The 17,472-nt window shown below is 43.3% G+C and overlaps 1 protein-coding gene across 1 annotated transcript in view; it reads left to right on the forward strand.

The window, feature by feature from the left end:
* The window catches only part of fbln1 (fibulin 1), a 251,443-nt gene extending 238,317 nt beyond the window's left edge, over positions 1 to 13,126 (forward strand). The window contains exon 17 of the mRNA XM_078568577.1: positions 10,944 to 13,126. Within this exon, the coding sequence (XP_078424703.1) occupies positions 10,944 to 11,083 (140 nt within the window). The 3' untranslated portion in view covers positions 11,084 to 13,126. The remainder of the gene's footprint in view (positions 1 to 10,943) is intronic.
* Positions 13,127 to 17,472: the final 4,346 nt, after the last annotated feature.

Here is a 17,472-nt window from a genome sequence, read left to right on the forward strand (position 1 = left end):
TTTCTGGGATTTTTGCCAAGACAGAGAGCCTCTGGGCCTAGGTATGCTGATTCTAATTGAGAAATGACTAGCCCGACAATGTTAAGGAGCAACCAGGATATTTTTAACCCTGTGCTTTTTTTTCTTTTTCCTTGACAATTATATTCAGTGATTGTTTTCCTCCCCATCTCTCCTGAACTTACAATCACTTGCTGGGTTACAGCTTTATAGGTGTTCAGCTTCCTTATCTCACCCCAGCTGATTCCGCACTCTCTAAAACAGTGTATTGAGGCTAATTGTAATACTTTTGTTCCTACCTTGGCTGGGATGAGTTAATGCCACAGGTAAGTGAATGAAGAAGCATGGACTTTTCCTATTTTGCATGCCCCAGCTACTCACTGGGTGCATTTACTGAGCCATTAGGGGAACACTGTCCTTTCCACTTCTCTCATGCTCTACTGAAGCTCTCATGATCTCCTTTTTTTAATTCTTTCATGGGATGTGGGCTTCGCTGGAAAGGCCAGCATTTATTGCCCATCCCTGATTGTCCATGAACCAAGTGGCTTGGACGGCTATTTCAGAGGGCAGTTAAAAGTCAACCACATTACTGTGGATATGGAGTCACATGTAGGCCAGACTGGGTAAGGATGGCAGGTTTCCTTCCCTAAAGGACATTAGTGAACCAACTAGGTTTTTACAACAATTGATGATAGTTGTCATAGTCATCATTACTGAGACTAGCTTTATATTCCACATTTCACAGTATGACAGTGTCTTTACAGTGCAGAAGGAGGCCATTTGGCCCATCGAGTCTGCACTGGCTCTCTGAAAAAGCATTCCACCTAGTCCCACTGCCCTGCCTTGTACCCGTAACCTTGCACATTCTTTTCAGGTAGCAATCCAATTCCCTTTTGAATGCCTCAATTGATCCTACCTCCACCACCCTTTCAGGAACTTTGTTCCAGACCCTAATCACCCTTTGGGTGAAAAAAAAATTCCTCACATCACATTTACTCCTTTTGCCAATTATTTTGAATCTGTGCCCTCTAGGTCTTGATGTTCTCTTGAGTGGGAACAGTTTCTCACTATTTACCCTGCCCATACCCCTCAGGATCTTGAATACCTCTATCAAGTCTCCTCTCAGCCTTACTTACTCCAAGGAAAACAGTCCTAACCTCTCCAATCTATCCTCATAGCTACAGTTCTTCATCCCGGGAATCATTTATTTATTGAATTTAAATTCCACTAGCTGCAGTGGTGGAATTTGAACCCACGCCATCAGTTCGTATGCCTGCACCAAGATCTCCATGGCGGCTGTCTTCCTACCAGTGTTGACCTCGTTGCATTGACGTGTCGGCGCTATCATCTCATACTGAAGGCGGGCGGACTCCTCCATCGTATCTTGCAATGTGAGGAGTGCAGCAGACATCCCTTCATGATGTTCCCGAGCTTGACTTTGCAGCTGCAGCAACTGAGGTATGACTGAGTCCAGAGGCTCGTCATCTGACTCTGAATCAGCAGACTTCTGGCCTCCAGCAGTCCTCCAAGTACCGGAAACCTGTCAAGTGCCTGCCTCTGCCTGCTGTGGATCAGCCAGTGCGATGTGCTCACCAGATTGTGACCCCGAGGGTACTCTAGAACTAAGTCCCACTGAGGTGTGCATATCTACGCTGATGGAGGGCGTGGGTGAGTGCTGTGATAGGTCTTCAATTAGGGTGTCATCAGATTCCTCTTCCAAGGTGTCCTCGGGGCTGAGATTGAGGACCTGGCTCGTGGACCACCTTGGCTGCTTCCCAGAGGTGCCTGCAAAAGCAAGGAGAGAAAATTAGTGCATAGCAGGCGACCGAGAAACAGGGGAACTCACTAACAGCATGGTTGTGTGATGAATGTTGCACTGTTGGATCCCCACTTGGTTAAGCACTGCTAAGGCAGCTCAGGAACGGTCCAGATCATCGCCGTCGGCCAGCTGGATGGCTCTATTTTCAAAGTTTGTGAAGACCTTGATGTTGGGCATTCCTCCACCAGCCTGCAACCTCTCTGATTTGTTGTGTGGCAGCTGGCCCTGCATGAATACAGCGAAGAAAGTGTAAGCAGGACGCTGGCCAGGCCAGATGAGAAGGATGCCTGGCACGTGTGGGTGGTGCGTGGTACCATGGACGGGATGAGGACACAATCCGCAGGGCAGATGAAGGTGTATGTGAGAGAGTGAATGGTGATGTCAATTGAACTGTCAGTGAGTGAGATCCCTGTGGATGTGTGATGGGTTTGTGAATGTGTGAGTTGAGAGTGATGAGAAGAGTGACTTACCTGGCGGAATGGAGGAGATCATTCATCCTTTTGCGGCACTGGGTGGCTGTCCTCTTGCAAGGTGTTGGTGCTGACCACTGCTGTCACCACCTCCCATGCTGGATTGGTGGTGTTGCTTGCTGATCTTCATCCAGACCGGGAGCAGAGGGCATCGTGGCAGGTCTCCACTGCATCCAGTAGGTGCCCGAGGGAGGCGTCACTAAATTGTTGGACAGCATGTTTCCTCCCTTTGGCAGCCATGACCTTCCAGCGGCTTCCTATCCCTTAGAGAGTGCTAGCTCTGTGCACGGGCACCTTTCAACATGGCGCCCGGATTAATGGAGACCTGAGATCACGTCAGGGCAGGTGAATCAGAGGCTGCCCTGCCAGCGATCCAACGTGAAACCCGTGCCTCTGCATTTTTTAAATAAAGTGCCGCATGATACGGCCGAAAAAGCTGCCATTGCTGTTGGCGGGTCAAATGCCCGCTATCGGACTTTGCAAATTTCTGGGACAATTCCTCCCTAAGTTCTTTCTTGAATTAACTATATATAATTTAACAATAGTAATGGAATTTAAGGCAGCAGATGTGGGTGTATCTCTGTATTGCATGACCAGGTGGTGCTAAGACCCATTATTAAGTCCATGTTCTTTGTTGTTTTATGAGTATTGTGTAAGTCATAATTCTTTTACCATGAACAAGGACTTTGAATTTTTGGATTCTTTCACTCTCCCTTGTTGCTCTTAGATTCCTTAGATTAATTTGAATCCCCAGAGGAAACTATGCCAAAGTTGTTAGCAGTTTAACAATCTGCTATAATGTCTTTACTGACCGTGGCGTCTCTCCAGATTCCATGTAGCCCCAACTACACTTGAAACTAGACAAAGCCATTGCTCACACTGTCAGCAATTTTAAATAGAAAAATAAAAACTGCTGTTTGGTATTATGTGCTTATTTGTCTGGTGCCTTTGTGGGATGCTTTGAATTAATTTATGCGCACTTTAAAACATTTTTTTAAAGTCCCTTCAAATCATCCCTAAGCAACCACAACTAGAGTTGCAGCCGGAAATAAAATTGCCCCACCAGAGAGCACAAGTGGCATAGGCAGCTCTCCAATCTTTGTACACACCAGGGTGTGGCTCTGATTGATCTGTGTTTTTCATATCCATTGAATATACACTTTTGCACAGGCTTACTGAATCTACAATGACACAAAGTGCTATAGTTTCACTCCTATAAAAAGGCTCCACAATACTTTAGAGGGGTCTAGGTGCTTCATTAATTTCTTTTTTGAGATTGTTCTGCTCAGTTCCTGTTCAATGTGGTTATCTGAACATTCTGATCCGGATTTGTTATCTAACCCTGCTTATGTATCAATCTCTGATTAGAAAGACACAACTTCAATTTAATGCATGACAATTTATTTCTTACCACATTTGTATACTACTGCATTTTTAAACTTTTCCCTATGGGCACATTCCTTCTTAGGTGGTTGAAAGAGGATCTACGTTGAGTCCCTGAGTCCTTCTGTTAAGCTAATCAGTCAAACTCAACCTTGCTATTTACCTTTTTCAATCTATTCTATGTAGTGGCATCTAACTGACTTTTTTCTTGATTAGTAACTTTTAAATTGTATCCCTACATGGTATAAACTTGCCTGTGGTTCCTGTCCCAGATGTATATTATTGCATTTGGCTACATCTTCTCCACAGGCTCATTACCCTTAATTATTAGCTTGTGGCCTACTAGTTTGTTCTATATTACTTACCTTCATACACATTGTCACGCCATCTGCAAATTTATAAAAGGTCCAATTAATTTTCCATATGGCCTGCAGCAGTTCAAGAAGGTGGCTCACCATCACTTTTTCAAGGGATATTAAGATGAGCAAAAAATTCTGGCCTGGCCTGGCCTTACAAATAAAAAAAACGCCTTCCTCTAAAACATAAATGAAAGCAGCAGTAGTCTCAATACAAAGCCTTTAGAAACTTGTAACCAGGCTTCATTTGAATACCTAGCTCCCATCAATGGGAACCTGGTGCCTATGAGAGTTTAACCTGTTATCTATCCAGCATGGTACTTGTTCTTTAGTCCCTTGTGATCTAATATTTTATATTAACTTTGTTGAAGAAGCTTTGCAAGTCTAAGTGCACAATGTAAATAGAACTATTCAATCATTTGATAGAAACAGGTACTCCATTTTCTAAAGCTATGCTAAGAATTCCTAACAGTCACTGAACTTGCTAAGTAATCACAATCACTAAAGTGCCTTGCAGCAAATTCCCTAAAATGGATATGAGATTGATAATTTACAGATTCTGTTTTCTTGCAGTACACCGCATACAAACCTCCCTTTTTTTAAACAATCAGAAATTTTCTTTATTGGCAGTGTTGTAATTGAATTCATTGTTTTTTTTGCCAATATTCTGTTCTCCTCCACTGAAGGGGCTTATTATTGATTGGATACTTTTCTGCAGGCAACAGTTGTTCACACAAATACTCCACATGTGTGAGCCAAAATGGTGAGTGTTGGCAAATCATTCAACTCTGTATGGCATCACAGTCAAGCCAAGTATGCACATTTTAATAGGTGTTGTTAGATAACTATTAGAAGCAGGAACACTGGATGAATTTCTGCCACCAACTCCCCCAGCCCAGGGACATTGGGAATAGTTGTAGCATCTCAATTGCTGCCCTGGCTTAGATCAAATAACTCAGCACAAACGGGACATCTTCTCACTGCCAGCGGTGGGAAAGGTGGTAGACACCGGCCTGCCCAGAGCACAATTTAGCCACTTAAGTGGCCAATTAAGGGGCCTTCCTTCCTCTGTTGGCATTTTACCAGCAAGGGGTAGTGGGGGGGGTAGGCGGTTGGGAAGCCCCCGCCATGTGGAGAGACTACTAAATAAACCCTAGCGGCTTCCCAGTTGGTTCCAGGAGGGCACACTCTTTAGTTGACAAAAGGGCCCCCTGGGGCTACCCCTGTCCTCAGCGAGCTCACCCTTCACTGGGGCCTGCTTGATTGACCCCGGCACCTCCGTACCCTACTTACCTGTTTATGAGGGTGCCATGTCCATCGCTGCCTCCACTTCCTCCAGGTCCAGCCCAGCAGTTCCTGGGCCAGCAGCTCTTGCAGGTAGGCTGCCATTCTTAAGAGGCCAGCCATCTTGGCAGCAGCCACTTAATTGGTTGCTGCCCATAAATGTGGCCCCAGATCCCACCAAAGGCAGGTTGGTTCCCTGCTTTCGGCCTCAGTGGCAAGATACCTGCTGCCTCCAAAAAATCGCGTCCTTTAATTCTGGTACATATGTTGCTGGAGAGTTCAGCCTAGAGATCAGGCTACATAGAGCCTGTTTACATGCCAATTTCTAGGTCTTCATTTCTATAACCTAACTAACTGCCTTTGTTTCTTTATGCTTCTTTTTCATGTGTGACTCCAAAATATGTATTTGGCTTTAATGCTTTATGGACATTTGACTTGCAAAGGGCAGGAAATGTGCACATATATCAGGTTATATATTTGAAAACATTTCCTGTCAATTGTTTCCAACATAAATACCTAGATCCACATTCATAATGGAAACTGCCTATATAAACTTGTTTCATTGTATATATTACCCTCTCTCCCCGGTGGTGATGCATTATCACGGTGTTTTATCAGAACTGGAAAGTGTGGGGTAGTCTTGAAATATAGCAGTACTCTGTGAGGGGTTTGGGTTTTGGGTTTGCTGGTATTGGTGCAAGCCTCCTGTGGCATGCACGTAGCTGGGTGGGCAAAGCTGCAAGAGGCGAAGTAGTAGCAATGGCTCTGACAACAGTGGAGGAGCAGAAGCTGTGATGCAGCAGCCCTGGAAGCAGGTCATAGCATCTGGCAACACTGGGAGAGGAAAGTCCAGGATTCTGAATCACCGAAACCACTGCACAGACCAATCCAGTAGCTGAGAGAGTCCCGCTGGCCCGCAGCACTGAGTGAAGGATTTTGGGTCTGGCAGCACTAAAAATGATGAAGGTCTTAGGTGTGTCAATACTGGGGGGAGTAGGATCAAAAATTACTGATTTTATCTGTTCTTATTCTACAACCCCTGATTGGGTTCTAGTACAGTGCTGGTTTTCAGTGCTCTGTGTACTTAATACTGTATTTATCAAGTGTGGTTGTGATTACTATTAGAAAATACAGAATATGCACACAATGTATCTATATAGACAGATGGTCAATGTTATAGGTTGCATGATTCCTTGAACACTCAGCATGTACCTTGACATCACCGAGTTGAAATCACACTTAAATTATGAAAGTAAATATTGGCCCGTAACTTCCAAGTTCCCCAGCGTCAGGGAGCCCAAAGATGTGGGGTACCCCAAAGATGCCCTGGGAAATCCCTCTGGGAAATTCCCAGGTAAGGGTTTGCATGGTAATTGCCTAGAAGTGCACACTTCCTCTGGACAATTGCGCTGTGCTAGGAACCATCCAAAAATGCGGTTTAAAATGCAAACTTTGGATGGTTCCGCCAGGGCTATACCAATAGATACTGAGAAAAAGTTAAAAGAATTAAAACTACTTCTAACTTCTGAGTAACCAGACCGACCCCACGGGACTCCCATAACCCCCCAACACCCCTCATCCCCTGACACCCTACACGCCCCCACCCCCTGACCTCCGACACCCCAAACCTCCAAGACCCCCCACCCTCCCGACCTCCGACACATCCCACCCCTTGACCTCTGACACTCCCCCTGACCTCCAATATCCCCACCCCCCAACCTCCGCCACTCCCTAATCCCTGACACTCTCCACCAACCCCCCCAGCCCTCAATGCCCCACCCCAGACCTCCGAACCCCAACCCCTGGACCTCCACACCTCCTGGATCTCTGACTCCCATTCCCTCCCCCCCTTCCCCCACCCCGAGACACCCCCACACCCCAAATCCTATCTACCTACCTTGGCCTGTCAATTCCCTGGCCCTTTAAACTTACCTGCTTTACGGCAGCAAGTACCGTAAAAAGAAGGATGCGTGGCCTCCTTGAATACACTGGAGCTACACTTTGCTGGGGCCACAGAGACACGGACACGGAGTCTTTCGATGCAGGCCCCAAATAGCTCCAGCGAATGGAAGTGGCAATGTAATTTTCAAGACCAGCTAAGTAGGTATTTATTTCTTCTAATTTCTGTGGGTCAGCACTTTCTGACACTAGTCGGAGGTTATGGCCCATTGTGTTCACATGAAACCCTTTTGTCCACTAGCTTAACAAAATTGCTGATACAACAATTAACAGGAAGATTGTTGTATGTTTGTATGTTGTCTCATGAAGAAGTTTAGAGTCTTGTATGGTTGAACAATAACTGTTTATTCATAACATATAACTGTATACATATTTACGGGACACAGTCCTGACTAGGTGCTAACTCCATGCCGTCTTCTACCAGACTCATCACTACAACCATGTGACCCCCTACATCATAATATGGACTACTTCTCCAGTTCCACATTAACCCTTACAGTCCCGAACACCCTCATACTACGCCTCCCCCAGTCTTTATCCAAATGTATTTACAATAATATTTACATGCTACTCTTTTTCCCCCCAAGTCTCCATCTTTACAGATTCAGATACCTGGAGGCTTTACGAATCTTCCAGAGCTCATTCTTTTCATGTTTGGAGGAGTGGTAGTTTCAACTGCTTTGGGCTGACTTTATTGGCCTAGAGTTGAAATTGTAGTACTTGGTGTTTCAATTATTTGGGTTTCCACATCTGGTTCGCTCAAATGTATGATAGGAGGTTTGCCGTGAGGAATGAGAAGAAGACATCTCCTGTTCTGTCTGATTGTGCCTTCTGGGGTATGTATCAAGTAAGACCATCATTGATCTTCATCCCTCAGGACAATAACACCTTCTCTGTCAAGGTCCCTGATCCAAGCGCCTCTGTTTAGCCTGAGCAAGTTTCTAGAACATTACCTCCCATTGTAAGTGAAAGTTTGTCACTGCCTGTAGGACTGTTCTCAGTCTCGAACTTTCTGATAGTCCCTGACTACCAACCCTGGGATTAATTTCTTCAGCAGCATTGGAAGATGAGTGTGAAGTTTTCTGCCCATCAGCAGTTCTGATGGGATTAATCCATATTGCAGTGGGGTGGATCTATATGCCAAAAGCTCTACTGGAAAATCGTCATTTTCCTTCAAGCGGGTTTTAATAATGTGGACGCCCCTTTCTGCCTCACCATTAGACTGTGGATACCTTGGATAGCTGGTGAGGTGTTGAAATCCGTAATTCCTGGCAAAATGAGTAAAGTATTCATTAGAAAATTGCGGGCTGTTGTGACGCACCAACTGGTCCAGGATACCATGGATCACAAAGATTTCTTTCAATGGCCTAATGACCAACTCTGTGGTTGTTGTGTGAAAACGCTTCACTTTGATCCACCAAGAGAAATAGTCAACAATGAGGAGGAAGTCCTGCCATTGTATATGAATAGATCCATTCCCAAATATTCCCATGGTCTGGTAGGGAACTGTGCGGAGATAAGGAGCTCCCTCTGGACACCTGGCAGTTTAAAATCATCTCTTCAATTGCTCTTGATATTCCCGGCCACCACACTGCAGACTGGGCCCATGCTCTTGCACTTTATGATGCCCAAGTGGCTTTGGTAGATTCGTTGTAGAATCTCTGACCAGAGTGAGAGGGGAATGACCAACAGCTTATCATACACTAGTGGATCTTTAACTACAGTGAAGTGTTTCTGCTGTTCAAAGTAAATTTTCATAACATTGCCACCTGAATGCTGCAGTGGCCAATCGTGTAGGCAGTACTGACGGATGCGGGCATATACTTCATCCCGCAGCTGTTCCTGGCATAGTTGTTGAAGCTTTTTGAAGCTCACCAGCAGTTGTGTTGTCCTGAAACTGGGAATATGACACGAGCTCGTTGACCAGATTGACATAATGTGTCACAGAATGGATGACTGCGGCCCTGGACTGTGTGTCTGCAGTCTTTCAATGTTTCCCCTGGATGTACACTATTTTGTTGGCAAAGAGCATGAGATACAAGTGGAATCTTTTAATTCTGGGAGCCATCCTGGTGAGTTCTTTCTCATCCAATAGTGCAACCAATGGTTTGTGACTATGGTGGGCTTAATTCAGACCTCTTGCTAAATTTTGCTTGCTCCAAAATTTTATTGCTTCTTAGGTAAATTAGGTGTCAAAGGATTTCATGACCTCTTCAAAGTTATCGGAAGATTGATTTATTCCTTGTCTAGCAATTATGTTGTTGGCTATTGGACCTACTGAATATAATAGTGTATTCACTTGCTTAGCTTCTGTTTTCTTATTCAAGCCTGATGGTATCATATATCTTAAAAATCTTCTTCTCCATAACACACAATTTTGCACCTAGTCTGGCCCTTCCATTTGCCCCAATAGATCTGGCAGTGTTGATTTACCATCCATGACCATTGTCAGCACAGGGGAGTACAGCTTTGATTTTCTTTTAAATGGCGCCATAGTAATCGTTTTCTTTCTTCCTGTGCTTGGTAGGATTTAGCGGGCTCCCATCATGATTACAGAGCCATTTTAAACTTCAGAGATTCTGCATAAAATGTTTTGAATAAATCGTTTTGGCCAGCTAGTTGCTTTCCTGAATTTGGAGGATCGAATTGAAGCTGATTTTCTGCTTTGACTTCTCTTTAAAATTATTTTTCATTTGTACATGGTCGCCAAGTGTTATGGCACCAACTCTGGATCTGGGCTGCAGTGTTCTTCAAACTGCACCTGTTAAACAATCAGTCTGCCAGTGCTGCCTGATTATTATGCAGAAATTAAAAGCTTATTTCAGCCTTTTTTTGAAGTTTGCTCATTGCTTTGCGATCTGGCTAGGTTCTTTGACTCTGCTTTCGATCAGCTTTCACAACGAACCTCCATGTGCTCTGGTGGAGGAGTCCTTTTACGCTGCACAGCGGATCTTTCTTCTGGCCTTCAGCCTCCATGCCTTTAGTGGAGCTTCTTAGGCAATCTCCAGCTGTGTATTTGAGGTCATCAAGTTAGGCGCATTTCTCTCAGGTTGGATTGCAGTTTCTTTACTTGTTCATTCTTAGGGATTTTGGGGTCCTTCACCTGTTGCCACCATGTTGTATGGGTGTCTCATGAAGAGTTCTAGAGGCTTGTATGGTTGAACAATAATTGCTTATTAATAACACATAACTATATACATATATACAGGATACAATTGTGACTAGGTGCTATCTTCATGTTGACTTCTACCAGACTCACCTCTACACTCTACTATTCCCATGTGGCTTTCTACATCATAATGTGAGGGGTACTATTTTCCCAGACTCTCATTAACCTTTGTAGTCCCGAACACCCTAATACTATAAAGGTGATGTTGAAATAAGCTTAATGAGGCAGTACATCATGGAGATAGGACAGGCTGCAGTCACAAACCAGTGGCAAGGGTGTCTGACTAACATTCTTGTCCGTCCTGGATGGTGTTGAAATTCTTTCACTTTCTTGTAGTTGTATTGATCCAGGTGAGTAGTAAGTATCCCAACAAACATCTGACTTGAGTCTTGTAGATGGAGAAGAGATATGGAGGAGGGCTTCTGATTTTGTTAATGGTAGAAATGACAAGTCAGTAGTATAGAGTCGTTGCTTTGTGTTAACCTGCCTTTTTCTTCCCCCTCCAGGTGTCGTTCGAATGGTGAAACCAATTATTGGACCATTCACTTCCACCTTAAAGCTGGAAATGGACTACTATTTGACAGGGCAACTGTCTCATCGCAACATTGTGTATGTTACCATCTACATCTCGGAATACTGGTTCTAGGGGCTTTCTTCATGTAAAGGTAACCTATAGCAAACACAACTGGCCACAGCTGCTAACCACTGAATAATACAGGAAAAACTCTTCTGTACTTCACTTATGCTCCCTAAACACCAGCACCAGTATGATTAGAATGCTTAAAGCAGTGCTGCATGTTTACCAAAGATCTACGTTTCCTCTCAAATTTATATTTCAAATAAAACATTTTAAAATGAATTCACTTCATTACATTAATATTTTTCAAGTAGACTTATAACTAGAACAATTACATTTCAGTGTGGAATAAGCCAAGGAGACTATCAAAAACGTACAGTCTTGATACCTGAAGTGTGCAGTCAGCTGAGCAATGGCACATTAATTTCTTCATTAACACAATATAATGTTTTTGTGATACAGTGAGCTATTTGAATATGAATTGATTTGAGCGTTTGTCAAATAAGCCAAATGGTAGGCTAAAGACTCTCTCCATTTAATAGTTTGCACAGCTCTAAAACAGTTTGAGTTATTCCACGTCAGTTCAACGAAATAACTTGTAGTGTTAAAAAGGCTGGTGAGCAATATTCACTGTCTCTACAAGCTCCAAATACCTCAAAAACAATTGCAGTGTTCCTAATTTGTCAATAGTTTCAAAACACATGGGGTTGGAATTTCCTGTTGGGACATAATTGGGAAGTTACACCCAAAATTATGCACCTTCATGCACCCATTTTACCAATGGCTATTTAGACTCAAATTTACTGCCGATCTCAATAATAAACACAGGAACTTAAAAATGGCCATGAACAAAAATAAATCAACATAGAAATCAGGGACTGCAGAATGTACCATTGCATTATCTATTCTAGTATGAAAATTAAAGTTTCAAGTCCTCTAACTAGACTAACATCTACACTTATGAAGATCGTGCAATTGTGGAAGCTTTTCAGTTTTAATTGTTTTATACTGATACCATAAAATGCATCCAAAGAGATAGAAAATACAGTACAGGTCTCTGTAAGGACAAATCACTTTGTAAGATCACTTTGAAAATTACAATAAAACACAAGGAAAATTATTTTGTTCCCTGCTGTGGCTAAAGTTCTGGGATTAATTTTAAATTCATTTTGAACAGCGAAATTGCACGATATTCACTTGAATGGCTCTATAGTCTGGGGTGTAACTATTATAATGTTTCAAGATGCATTTGGGCACAGGGATCGTCAGAAGGGTATAAAGCAGCGAGGAAGTTTGGGTGTACCCAGATTTCCTTGATCTTTTATGCTAAGCATTGGCTTAATGGCCCAATTCCATGTTTTTCTGGGTACAATTACACAGAAAATTCCACACCATGTTGTTTGCCACTGTATTAAAAACAGTAGCAATTGCATCTGCATTTGGACTATCATGTATACAATTGTGTGCAAACTCTCACCATAAGCAAAACATATGCAATTGTTTGATTTTCAATGACTCTGATACTATTGTCCAAGACTGGTGAGATATTTCCAGCACTTGATCAATCCTACCAGTTATATTAGTCAGCCTCTGAAGACAAATACTCCATAAAACTGCCTGTGCTATTCTTATAATATAGTATTATATGTCAATAGCACACATCTTCTCATATATCAATCTTATTTTATAAAACACCGCAGCGTGTTTATCTCCAAGTTAGGTTGGACAAAAAAAGGTTTCTGAGGTTCTATATGTTAACCCATTCAATGTTCAGATACAGACCAAGATGTTGTATAAAGGAAATAACCACTGCTGGAAAAGGTTGGAGTTCCCAGGTAACCTTGTTTGACCATCCTCAGACTTTTACTCAACCCCAGTGGATAATGAATGTTCAGATTTGCAAAAATTTATTGATGTGTTACTGGAAATGGAAGACTTGGTGTAAATCTTGCAGTGAACCTGCTGTAGTTAGGGTGACTGAGTCCTTGTGTGATATGATATTGTAGGTTGCCTGGAGGTGTTAGGCAACTGACAGTATAGACCAACTTGCTCATTCCTTCAAAAGAAAGGGTCTGCTGTTTATGTACAAAAAATAAACTACTTTTAATCAAAGCTTTGAACTGTCTTTTATTCTTTAACTTGTTTCGTATGTAATATTTTGAAAATTACAAAGGGGAAGGGGGAAGAGGATGTGCAATGGGGAGAGGGTGAAGGGGAGGGGCGAGAAGAGAGAGGGAGGGGTGGGGGAAAGGGATGGGAAGCTTGGAAGCTACCCTCAAAACCTCTTCACTATCTACAAAATTCAAGTCAGATGTTTGATGGGATACTTACCATACGCCTGGATGAATACAACTGCAACAACATGAAAGAAACTCAACACCATCCAGGACACCTTGCCATCAGTGTGTGACTGCAACAAAAACAAAAACAGCTGGAAAAACTCAGCAAGTCTGACAGCATCTGCGGAGAGGAATACAGTTAATGTTTCGAGTCCATATGACTTCATCAGAACGAGTCATACGGACTCGAAACGTTAACTGTATTCCTCTCCACAGATGCTGTCAGACCTGCTGAGTTTTTCCAGCTATTTTTGTTTTTGTTTCAGATTTCCAGCATCTGCAGTATTTTGCTTTTATCTTAGTGTGTGACTGCAGCCTGTCCTGTCTGTATGATGCATTACAATAACTCACTAAGCATATTTCAACATCACCTTTCTGTTCATTGTTAAGTTAGTGGACGAAAGAATTTAATGTGAACACAATGGGGGGGGATTTTATGGCTCTCCGCCAGCGTATGGTGGTGCGGTGGTGGGGGTGCGTGGGGTGGGGGGGGGTGGGGGGGTGTGGGTGTGTGCACATTAAATTAAACAGCTGGCTAGCTCACTGCCTTCCCAACCACCCCCAAGCTGCCTCCCATATAACGGTGGATGAGTCAGGGTCAGCCAGCCTGCCTGCCCTTAGGCCTATTGAGGCCCTTAACTGGCCAATTAATGGCCTCATTCTGCCTCCACCACAATAGTACTTGGGCTGGGGCAGGCAAAATGATGGAGGTCAGCCGCTACTTTTACAACTTAGGCTAAAAGGCAGGAAGGGAGGGGGTACCTTCTTTGGGGGGTCCCCTGTGCCCATTGTGGGGCACCCCCAAGATCGTACCTCCCCCTTTGTGCCTCACTCTGGCTTCCAAAACCAACACCCAACCCCGCTCCTGAGGATCCCCGATAACTCTGTGACCAAAAACACCAGACTTAACTGTAAATCCCGCATCCATAGATCTTCTTCTGGGGACCCCCTTGTAGTCTGAGCAGTGGGCACTACTGTGAACTAGTGCAGCTAGGACTACTCAGCTGCCAGCCAATCAGATTGGACAGCAGCCCTCGACGGACAGGACTTCCTTTCCCTGAGGTGCAGGGGGCACTCTCACCTTGTGAGGGCCACGCCCAGTGTATTATTGCTGCAGGTCAGCCCTTTTTAAAGTCAGTGGGTTTGACCGACTTTTCTACCAGCGAGCAAAATGCCCCCCCCGGTAAAATTCACCCCAATGTTTTCTTTTCAAATTTAAGTGCGATTTCAACAAAATGATGTCAAATTTCGATGCTGAGTCTTCAAGGGAAAATATAACCGATAGCATTGACCACCTAACTATGTAAGCATTCTGATGTGTATAAGTATTTGCTAATAGTAATCACAACTACACTTGATAAATACAGTGTGAAATGCAGAGCATTGAAACCCAGCAGTGGACTAGAACCCAGCCAGGAGTTGTAGTATAGGAATAGATAAAGTCAGTTATTTTTGATCCTACTCCCCCTATTAGTGACAGACCTAAGACCTTCATCTTCTTGGTGCTGACAGACCTGAAGATCCTTCCCTTGATGATGTGGGCCATCAGGGCCCTCCCAGTGTAATGGATCGGCTTATGCAGTGGTTTCAGTGAATCAAGGACCAGGGCTTTCCTTAACAAAAACAAAAATACCTGGAAAAACTCAGCAGGTCTGGCAGCATCTGCGGAGAGGGACACAGTTAACGTTTCGAGTCCAAGTTATTCAATTGTGGAAGCTTTTCAGTTTTAATGTGATTTATACTAACACCATATAAATGCAACCAGATTTTGTCCTCGGACTCACAGACTTATTACAAATAGAGAAAAAATATTTTGGATAGAATTTTTGCAGGGGTTCTCCTGACTATCCACTAATTTTGAGGATGATCCACAGAAACTCCATTCATGTTGCTTCTCTGGGATTTTTTTACATCCCATGGAAAACGTCATAGAGGCAGGTCAACTTTTTTTACGTCTGAAAAATAGACAAAATGAGGTTGAATTTCTCCCTTTTCAGATCATTGTGCAGTTGCTGTCCCCCAGGTGCTATTTCTTAAACATTATCATTTACAAGTACCAGATCAAGATCATCTGTGCCTCTCATTGGTTCCCTTATGCACTGAGTCATGAAGAAGTCTCCCACTGCTTGTACCAATTCTGACTAGATCCTTGGGTTTTCCAAATTTTTTGGGTGAATTGAAGTTTCCACACATTTTCATTCGCGATAAAACAAACTGTCCTTATGTTGATTCAGTGATCTGTTGTGTTGCTTGGGTTGATTTGCATTGGAGATTTCTAACCAAAGTAGTTGTTCCTGTGGCTTGCCCCCTTGCACAATTATATTTACCTCTTTGACATATAAAGCTACCCCAACTCCTTTACTGAACACTGTAAGGTTGCTTTTGACTTTTTAGTTATTGACTGAAGTGAGCTGGACAGACACCTGTACTATTGTCTAAGACACCTCCATGGGTTTGAGCATTTGAGGAATTAAATATGTCAGGGGCTCATGCAGGCATTCCAGTGTAGTTCGATGGACTGAAGCCTCCAGAACAGACCTAGAAGGGGCAAGATAAGTTGAGGGGGAGGTGTGGATGTAGTGATTATGGAGGATGGGGTTCTGGGATGGAGGCAGCCCATATTATCTTTGTGGGCCCTGGAGATGTACTCTTGTTCATCAGAGGCTCAAAAGATAATTCAACAGCTTTGACGGGGCTCATCGATTCCATCAATAGTAGAACTGGTTGTGGTCTGCACAGCGCACACTCCAACCAGTTTAGATCCAAAATGGTATTCAAGGTCTTATTATGGCATAGCACTTAGAAAACCAGAAGCATTCAGGTCAAGATAAAGCAGAAAAAGAAATCTTATGACAGTCACAAAAGACTTAATACTGGAGAAAGCCTAGAGGAGTATAGAAAGTACAGGGGTGAAGTGATAATGGAAATTAGGAAAGTAAAGAGAGGACACCAAAAATTATTGGCAGGTAAAATCAAAGAATACCCAAAGATGTTTTACCAGTACATTAAGAGCAAGAGAATAACTAAGGAAAGGGTAGGACCAATTGAAATGTACATGGTAACTTGTGCGTTGATGCTGAAAATGTGGGCAGCGTTCTCAATGAGTACTTTCTCTCCATCTTCACTAAGGAGAGGGATGATGCAGACATTCTAGTTAATGAGGAGGAGTGTGAAACATTAGATACAATAAGCATAGTGAAAGAGGAAGTACTGGAGTGACTGACATCCTTGAAGGTGGATAAGTCACCAGGGTCGGATGAATTGTATTGCAGGCTGTTAAAGGAAGCCAGGGAGGAAATAGCATATGCTCTGAGGATCATTTTCCAATCCTCACTAGATTCAGGTGAGGTACCAGAGGATTGGGGTCTGCAAATGTTATACCATTATTTAAAATGGATGCAAGGGATAGGCCAGAAAATTATAGGCCAGTCAGCCTGACTTCATTGATGGGCAACTTATTGGAAGCAATTCTGAGAAACAGGATAAGCTGTCACTTAGAAAGGCATGGGTTGATGAGGGACAGTCAGCATGGTTTTGTTAAGGGAAGATCGTGTCTTACTAACTTAACAGAACTTTTTGAGGAGGTAACAAGGAGGATTGATGAGGGTAATGCAGTGGATGCTGTCTATATGGATTTTAATAAGGTATTTGACAAGGTCCCACATGACAGACTGGTCAGAAAAGTGAGATCCCATGGGATACAGGGGAAGGTGGTAGGTTGGATCCAAAATTGGCTCACTGACAGGAAACAAAGAGTAATGGTCAATGGATGTTTTTGCAAATGGAAAATGATTTCCAGCGGCATTCCACAGCGCTTAGAGTTGGGGCCCTTGCTGTTTGTTGTATATATTAATGATTTGGACATAAATGTGAGAAGTATGATTGGGAAATTTGCAGATGACACAAAACTTGTCTGTGTAGTTGATAGTGAAGTGGATAGCTGTTGTCTCCAGAATGATACCAATGGTTTGGTTGAGTGGGCAGAAAAGTGGCAAATGGAATTCAATCTGGAAAAGTATGAGGTAATGCATTTGAGGAGAGCAAACAAAGCAAGGAGATACTCAATAAACGGGAGGATATTGAGCAAGGTTGAGGAAGTGAGAGACCTTGGAGTACGTG

The sequence above is a fragment of the Cetorhinus maximus genome, chromosome 22 (genome assembly GCF_964194155.1).
Source record: "Cetorhinus maximus chromosome 22, sCetMax3.hap1.1, whole genome shotgun sequence".
NCBI classification, from domain to species: domain Eukaryota; kingdom Metazoa; phylum Chordata; class Chondrichthyes; order Lamniformes; family Cetorhinidae; genus Cetorhinus; species Cetorhinus maximus.